This window comes from Geotrypetes seraphini, chromosome 14 (assembly GCF_902459505.1).
Source record: "Geotrypetes seraphini chromosome 14, aGeoSer1.1, whole genome shotgun sequence".
NCBI lineage: Eukaryota > Metazoa > Chordata > Amphibia > Gymnophiona > Dermophiidae > Geotrypetes > Geotrypetes seraphini.
In genome coordinates this window covers 61,972,746-61,981,849 of record NC_047097.1, presented here as the reverse complement: position 1 = coordinate 61,981,849, position 9,104 = coordinate 61,972,746, and the positions used below count along the sequence as shown (strand labels likewise).

Below are 9,104 nucleotides of genomic sequence, written 5' to 3'. Positions count from 1 at the left end.
AGCTTTACGGGCAATTGTGCTGCCCCGTGCCAAATCCATTTTAGCGGCACTTCTCTTTCAGTGAGGACCAGAGACCAGGACACACAATCACCCAGATCTCAGCACTCCTCCTCCTTCAGAATCAGGAGAGGGCTTCACTTTTGTTCGTCTGACTGAACTTTCCTGAAGTGTGATGGGAGAGACTCTCAAAACAGGTGAAGTGCCCGCTCAGATGGAGAACTGAAGGGAGAGGTATGGGAGCTGGTCTAGGTAAACCTTGCGCGGGCATCTCAAACCGTTTTCCCGGTCATCACTGCTGAGCGCATATCCACGAAATGGCTGGGCATTTGAAATGCAATTTCACTCACCCGAGGGAGGGACAGTCCATCCAGATCCAGGTTATGATCTACTGAGGTAGGAATAGCAGTTGGGTCGGGGGGCAAAGGGCCGTCCGCCCTGGGCACCATCTTGCTAAGGGCATGGCACCCCTTTTTCACTCCCCTCCTTGCCGCGCACGCCCCTTGCCTTTTCCCTGCCCTCTATGTCATGTCTTGTCTGTCCAAGTTAGATTGTAAGCTCTTCTGAGCAGGGACCGTCTATAAATGTCAAAATGTACAGCACTGCGTACGCCTTTCAGGGCTTTATAAGTGATTAGTAGTAGCAGTAACTCTGTAAATCAGTTTGCATGTACAAGAACAACTGTGAGCTGACCTTTGTCATGACAATTTATTTTAAGGAATCTCAAAGCTACAGAAGGATATCCATTAAATATAACCTATTGAAATTAAACAGGCCTCTAATGTATGTGTGTATATGGGGGGGTTTAAAATATTTATATATGTGTGGGTTTTTTATTCATGTCAAGCAGGTTTCTTTACATTTGTTGTACTTCTGTTAAAAGGGTATAGATATTAGTAATATCAGTTCCAAATCAACCAAAGAGGGAAAAACTCCACTCCTATCACTTAACCACTGGAGAAAAATTGTTCTGTTAACCTCCATAGATTGATCAGAACAACAAATTTTTATTTAGACAACCCACAATGGTTCTCATCTGAACCTAAACACCCAAAAATTTGAATTTGCTATTGCTGAAAAATATGTAACTTTACATCTGGTCCCCTCTGGACATGTACCGTTAACTTGGCAGGGTTTAAAAAAAAGTTTGGATGATTTCCTTAAACAGAAGTCCCTAAGCCATTATTGAGATGACTTGGGAAAATCCACTGCTTATTCCTAGGGTACTTGGGATCTGGATTGGCCACTGTTGGAAACCTTCGCTCTGTCCCAGTATGGCAATTCTTATGTTCTTATATGAGCCAAGTATAGGACATATATGCCATTGTGACATCACTGCTGAGGTTGGTTCTTAGGCATTGGTGGAATGAGGCTTTATGACATCACAATCTCAGCTCTGGAATGTTGCTATTCTTTGGGTTGCTGCCAGGACCTGGGTTGGCCAATGTTGGAAAGAGGACACTGGGTAATTCTTATGTTAACAGTTCCACCTATTAAAATGCAAAATGCACTATCATTCAACAAGAAAAACAGGGCTATGATTCCAATCCCTAATGGCGCCAGTGGCTTCATTAGTGCAGCAAATTTATTACTGTATTTATAGACTGCTTATAAACCCCCAAACCCCAAGAGGAACCTATCCTAAGCGTTTTACAAGGAATGGTAATCAGGTACTCTGCTTCCCTATCTGGTATCCTGATGCGCTTCAATTTTGTGCCTCAGAGATGTGTTCCTGCCTTATTTTTCAGCTAAGTTTATCTTTTTTTTGCTGTTTGACTTTGTGCTGGGTTTTGGCTGGTAGGGTTCACTTAGGGGCCGCTCAGGTTTCACCTGTTATTCACCTTAGTTGATTCACTCGTTTTGATTTGTGAATTTTTTCATCTTGATTTATTGCACACTTAGGGTGCTCAGTGATGGTGTGCGGGTGGGGGGTATTTTACCTCTACCTGATCTGTGAAGCGTTGGCGCTTGTCTCCCGTCGCTGCTCGCTCACGATGAGAGCACCCTTTAATTATGGTATTATCCATGCCAGTCTTTACGTGGCTTGGGTGGTGTGCACAGTTTTGACTCTGAGCGCCCCCTTGGTGAACCTGTTTTGACTATTTCTGCCTTTTTTGTTGTAAGAACATAAGAAGTTGCCTCCGCTGAGGCAGACCAGAGGTCCATCTTGCCCAGCGGTCCGCTCCCGCGGCAGCCCATCAGGCCTATTGCCTGAGCAGTAGTCCCTGACTATTTCTATAACCTACCTCTACTCCTATCTGTACCCCTCAATCCCTTTGTCCTCTAGGAACCTATCCAAACCTTCTTTGAAGCCCTGTAAGGTGCTCCTGCCTACCACAGCCTCCGGAAGCGCGTTCCATGTATCCACCACCCTCTGGGTGAAAAAGAACTTCCTAGCGTTTGTTCTAAACCTGTCCCCTTTCAATTCCTCCGAGTGCCCCCTTGTACTTGTGGTTCCCCATAATTTGAAAAATCTGTCCCCGTCTACTTTTTCTATGCCCTTCAGGATCTTGAAGGTTTCTATCATGTCTCCTCTAAGTCTACCGCTTCTCCAGGGAGAACAGCCCCAACTTTTTTAGTCTGTCAGTATATGAGAGATTTTCCACACCCTTTATCAGCTTTAGTTGCTCTTCTCTGGACTCCCTCAAGTACTGCCATGTCCTTCTTGAGGTACGGCGACCAGTACTGGACACAGTATTCCAGGTGCGGTCGCACCATTGCACGATACAGTGGCAGGATGACTTCCTTCGTCCTGGTCGTGATACCCTTTTTAATGATCCCTATTTATCCCGGCAGGCTCACAATCTGTGATCAATGGAGGGTTAAGTGACTTGCCCAGGGTCACAATTAAAAGTTCTTTTAAACACTCATACAGAGCTTAGCAAAGTTCGAAGGGATTCCTGCAGATAAAAGCACAGTCTTTTCAAACTTAGCACAGTTCACATCGAGCAAGGTTGTGTAGCCAGCGCACGTAAATCCAAAAAGTGAGACGCTTGTCTGAAAAAGGTTCACCCTCATAATTTTACAAGTACTATTAAACTTTGTTCTGTAAATATGTACAATGACGACAGCCAAATATGTGTTGTTACGAGGTTGTTCCCAGAGGGATGGTGATGGAGTTTAGTTATCAGAATCTTGGGGAGACGGTGCCAGAGGTTGAAGAGTTAATTGCGAAGGGGGGGGGGGGTAGCGCGAGGCACCTGGACGTGTTTATGTGTGTGGGAAGCTTGTACTCGTCCTGTTATGTGGCAGTGTTTGGAGGAAGCTCGTCCTGGCATTGTATATGCTGTACTTGTTCTGTGGATAACGTCAGGACTTTTGTTTCTAGCGCTGTCACTTTGACACCTTTCTGTACCACTAAATTAACTGAAGATTTTTTTTTTTTTTTTTTTTTAACCTATACGCCTGTGGTAGGAGGAAAACCTCGGATCTGATCCAAACACTGGGAATCGCTTGAATGCCCAAGTACAAAACAATTTAATTTATGTCCTGACCTTAAGATTTGCTGCTGGTCCAGAGCTACAGGTCATTTGCTACATAAGGATGCAGGATTTTTTTTTTCTCTCTCTCTCTTTTTAATGCTTAAAAGTCATTCTAATTCACTTAAAAGAAAAATGGATGATTTGTATCTCAGCCTCATTCAGCTTTGAGGCCCTTCTAAAGAGCAGGCAAAAGAAGCCATTTGGGGCAAGTAAATTCACATAGGGTGCCTTAGAGAATGACACGGTGACAAAATTCATCACCGTTCCCGTCCCCGCGGGAAACCATCTTCATGTCATTCTTTAAGGAGAGAGGGAAGAATCAGAGTATGAATGGCCACAACCACTGACCCACAAGCTTTGCTTTGAAGAATGCTGAGATTGAGCAGCAACATTCCAGAGCAGATATTGTGATGTCATAATGCCTCATTCCACCAGTGCCTAAGAGCCAATCACATCAGTGATGTCACAATGGCTTCATTATCCTTGGCTCACATAAGAATCAGAGTATGAAAGGCCACAACCACTGACCCACAAGCTTTGCTTTGAAGAATGCTGAGATTGAGCAGCAACATTCCAGAGCAGATATTGTGATGTCATAATGCCTCATTCCACCAGTGCCTAAGAGCCAATCACATCAGTGATGTCACAATGGCTTCATTATCCTTGGCTCACATAAGAATCAGAGTATGAAAGGCCACAACCACTGACCCACAAGCTTTGCTCTGAAGAATGCTGGTGTAGAAGGACTGAGGTTGAAACAGACACTAGAAAATGACATGGGATTATTTCCCGCGGTTATCCGCGGGGACGGGAACGGTGATGAATTTTGTCACCGTGTCATTCTCTAGTGCCGATATCAGCGTGCACCGATTGCGTACAGAATCTCGTCTCTGTGAACGATAGGTGCCGGAAATGGAGGCCAGGGTTTTCCGGGCCTTCATTTCCGGTGCCTATCTGTGCTGTGACTACAACAGGAACTCACGGCAGCCATTTTGATGATGGCTCTGCTTGGGGCAGGAGCGTAGGAAGATCGATCCTGCCCCACGTCGCCACTAGACCACCAGGTAAGGTTGGGGAAGGTCCGGAACGCAGGAGAGAGGCGGGGTTGGGTCAGAGCCAGCCATAAAAGTTATTCGTGGGTTTTTTTTTTAATATTCACAGGCCGGCTCTGCCCCTAACCCCCGCAAATATTGAGGGGGAAGTGTACTTGTATTGCAAGATCTCGCTCATTTAGAACAGTCACTACACTCCCGCAGCGTCATAGAGACAACCACCATGGCTCAGTTGTGATGTGTGTGTACTGTATGTACTTGCATTGCAAGATCTTGCTTGTTTATCAGGTTATCAAGTTAACATTTAATGGGGAGTGTGTGGCGCAGTGGTTAAACCTACAGCCTCAGCACCCTGGGGTTGGGGGTTCAAACCCATGCTGCTCCTTGTGACCCTGGGCAAGTCACTTAATCCCCCCATTGCCCCAGGTACATTGGGTAGATTGTGAGCCCACTGGGACAGACAGTACCTGAATAAATTCATGTAAACCGTTCTGAGCTCCCCTGGGAGAATGGCATAGAAGAATGAATAAATAAATAAAATGTTTTGCTTGTCTTTGGATGTATGAGACGCTTTCAGTGCCGATGTAAAGTTTTGATCGGAGACGTTACACCCTGAGGTAGCTGAATGGTGAAACGCTGGCCACCGTCGGTGTACCGATCAACTAAGAGAAGTTGAAATTTTCATCTATCTCACAGTATACCGTGGTGCCTCGCATAACGGACGCCTCGCACAGCGAACGCTGCGCACAACGAACTTCAGGTCTCGCTTCCCACAACGAACTTCGTTTCACACAACGAAGTCGCCCGAGCTGCATCCTTCCGCGCAGGCACCGCGCTTAACTGCCCTCTCTCCGCCTGGCTCCCTGTGCAGTGGCGGACCGTCGGCTCGCAGGGGCCCGGCGCCTACTGCTGATGCGTTGGGGGGGGGGGCGGAGCTACTCTCGCCGCTTCCCCGATGCTAGGAAAAAAAAAAACATTGTTGTACAGAAACCAACTGACCTTATTAAATTGACTTTTCTTTCATGCATCTGGCAATTTGTTAAGCTTTGCTCTTGCGTTCTTTTGCATCCGATGCATGCTTACACTTCTGCATTAAAGCTGCCCTGTACTTGAGATACTCTATGGTTCCAAGGGAGTCAAGTCTGTCTCTCTGTTTTGGGCTCCAGGAGCCAAACAGCAGCTAAACATGATGTTTTCTCAAACATACACTGGGGTGTCAGGGTAGCCTTTGAGATGCTACACAAAAGAAATGCAAAGGAATGACTGTTTTTTTTCCAATGGGAGACAATAGAAAGGGCAGCAAGTCAGTGCACCAAATGTAAATTAAAGGATTGTAAATGAACAGTTAAGTCCCAGTTTTTGCCGCTGAGACTCTGCCCTCTCTCACTGTAAAATTAGACTCTACTTAGTCTGTCTTTAAATTTAAAAAATGTGTGTTGTTTTAAAAAACAATTATGTTTTTAGATGTATCTAAATAAACATAATAACAAAAAATTTATCTTTTTTTATGTCATCTTATGCTGCAGAACGAATTATTTTTTTTAACATGTATTGTTATGGGAAAACGCGTTTCACATAACGAACTTTTCGCATAACAAACTTGCTCCTGGAACGAATTAAGTTCGTTGTGTGAGGCACCACTGTATATATATTTTTTATTATATTTTGAAGCAGTGCAGTGTCTTTTTAATCTAATGAGGTTTTTTAGCCAGTGAGGTGAACGCTCTACCCCCATTATTCCACCATTGTGGAGGTGGGGGAGGGCCCTTGTCTGAGGCTTTTTCCTCCGTTTAGAATTGACATCTCAACCTGCACTTTGATTTCATTACACCATCAGACATTGTGCATCCGACCGTTGTGAAAGTGCTGTCATTCTATTGCTTGTCTTTCAAAACACTTGCATACCAAGTTGCTTGCAAACCAAGGTTTTACTGTATTTTGAAACTATGTAAGGGGGTCCCATTTTTTTCCCAGACACTGTGTAGATTATAATAATCGTACTTGCGATGGTTCCCTGACAAGAGTTGGAGAGGAAGCGGTAAGGAGTGAGGTTCTTGATTACTCCATGACCTGAGTCAAACGAAAGAAAGAAAGAATAGACAAATACGTTACCCCAAAATGACCGTGGTCTTTTTCTACTTTGACAGAATAGAGAGAGAACTGCAGCTCTTCCTGGAGGTTCCACCATGACAGAGTTAAGCACCAGGTTTGCCAATATCACCCTAACCGATGCTTTCAACATGTCATCAATGAACGACACATTTGACGCGTTCACCACAGCTGATATCGTCCTCATCAGCTTTTCTCTGATCTTCTCCTTGCTCGGATTGGTAGGGAATGGAATCGTTCTTTGGTTCCTTGGCTTCAAGATCAAGAGGAACAAATTCACCATTTACATCTTAAACCTAGCCACCGCAGATCTGATGTTCCTTCTCTGCTGCTTAGTTGTCCTGCTTTGTATTCTGCTAGATACTGGAACGTCCATTGCCCCTTGGACTGTCCTCCAGTTCTTACTCATCTTTGGATATTATACTGGTCTATACCTCCTGACAGCCATCAGCATGGAGCGCTGTCTGTCTGTCCTGTACCCAATTTGGTACCAGTGCAAACGTCCAAGACATCTATCTGCCTTTGTATGTGGCTTTCTGTGGGTCCTCTCCTGCCTGGTCACCGGACTGGAGTTCTTTGTGTGCGTTCAATGGGACGAAGAATCTCTTAATGGCCTGAGGGGCTGTCAGTTTGCTTTGTTTATGTTCATCTGCATATTAACCTTCTTGATTTTTACCCCACTTATGGTCATCTCTAGCTTGACACTGCTGATTAAGATCCGGATGTCCTCCCAGCGGCATCACCAGCCAAAACTCTACATTGTCATCGTGACCACAGTTTTCATCTTCTGTGTATTTGCGATGCCCTTGAGGATTTTATCCCTCTTGTGGTACCAGCAATATCATTACCCTGAGATAGTGGAATATCTGACCATCCTGTTCTCCTCAATCAACAGTACGGCCAACCCATTCATCTACTTCTTAGTGGGGAGTCAGGGAAAGCAGATCTTTGAAGGCTTCTCCATCTTAGGCGCACTTCAGAGAGTCTTCAAAGAAGATTCTGAAATATCTATGCGGCAGGAAATAGAAAGCACAAGGTCAAACCTGAGCCAGATTGAAAGAAGATATATCGCATAAGAACATAAGAATAGCCTTATTGGGTCAGACCAATAGTCCATCAAGCCCATAAGCCCATTCTCACAGTGGCCAATCCAGGTCACTAGTACCTGGCCAAAACCCAAAGAGTAGCAACATTCCAGCATCTCAAAGAATAGCAAGATTCCAGAACCCCAATGAGAGCAACATTCCAGAGCTGAGATTGTGATGTCACAATGTCTCAGAGCCAACCTCATCAGTGATGTTACAATGGCTTAATTGCCTTATACTTGGCTCACGTAAGAACCTAAGAATAGCCATACTGGGTCAGACTAATGGTCCATCAAGCCCATTAGCCCGTTCTCACGGTGGCCAATCCAGGTCACTAGTACCTAGCCAAAACCCAAAGAGTAGCAACATTCCAGCATCTCAAAGAATAGCAAGATTCCGGAACCCCAAAAAGAGCTGAACATTCCAGAGCGCCTCAGAGCCAACCTCATGAGTGATATTACAATGGCTTAATTGTCCTATACTTGGCTCACATAAAAACATAAGAATAGCCATACTGGGTCAGAACAATGGTCCATCTAGCCCAGTAGCCCGTTCTCATGGTGCCCAATCCAGGTCACTAGTACCTGGCCAAAACCCAAAGAGTATCAAGATTCCATGCAGAATCTCAAAGAATAGCAAGATTCTGGACCCCCAAATACCGTGTTTCCCCAAAAATAAGACAGTGTCATTTGGGGCCCAAAAAAGGCACTAGGTCTTATTTTCGGGTATGGCTTATTTTTTTCATGTACATGATCATCTCTCCCTTCCTCTCCTTCACCCCAATTCTTCCTCTTTGCTTTCCCCCACATGTGCAACATCTTTCCTCCCCTCTCGCCCATCCCCTTGTGCCTTCCCTCTGCAGCATCTTTCTATCCCTCCACCCCTCCCATCCCCCTGTGCAGCAGAACCCTTGCCCAGCTTCCATCCTTCCCTCCCTCCCTCCCTTCCCTCATGCTGCAGAACCCTTGAGCAACCAACGAACCACCACTGACCGCGACCATAAATTCCTTGCTGCAGAGAAGCGTCGGGCCAACAGCACTCACAGGCTGCTTCGCGGCTTTCTCACTGGGGTGTCATCAGTACACAAATGGCCCCAGCGAAAGGCCGCGAAGCAGCCTGTGAGTGATGCAGGCCCACGCTCCTCTGCAGCAAGGTGGTTATGGTCGCGGGAAGGATGGAGGGGTCAATGGGGGTTTGGCGGTTCGGCTGCGTGGCAGGCAGAAGCGTGGCTGCCTATTTTTTTTGGGGGGGGGAGTAGGGCTTATATTAAGACCTACCCTGAAAATCATGCTAGGACTTATTTTGGGGGTAGGTCTTATTTTCGGGGGAAAACACGGTAGTAGCAACATTCGATGCTACTGATCCAGAGCAAGCACTGG

At 45.7% G+C, this 9,104-nt stretch overlaps 1 protein-coding gene across 3 annotated transcripts; it reads left to right on the top strand.

Moving 5' to 3' along the window:
* On the top strand, positions 1 to 7,836 carry GPR152 (G protein-coupled receptor 152). 3 transcript variants are annotated; one of them, XM_033920687.1, is made up of 2 exons: positions 1 to 194; positions 6,679 to 7,836. In XM_033920687.1, the coding sequence occupies exon 2, from the start codon at positions 6,718 to 6,720 to the stop codon at positions 7,714 to 7,716; it is 999 nt and encodes a 332-aa protein (XP_033776578.1). In that variant the 5' UTR covers positions 1 to 194; positions 6,679 to 6,717; the 3' UTR covers positions 7,717 to 7,836. The 3 variants fall into 3 exon arrangements, with proteins under 3 accessions (XP_033776578.1, XP_033776580.1, XP_033776579.1); XM_033920689.1 differs by lacking the exon at positions 1 to 194 and adding an exon at positions 209 to 231; XM_033920688.1 differs by lacking the exon at positions 1 to 194 and adding an exon at positions 239 to 393.
* The last annotated feature ends 1,268 nt before the right edge of the window (positions 7,837 to 9,104 follow it).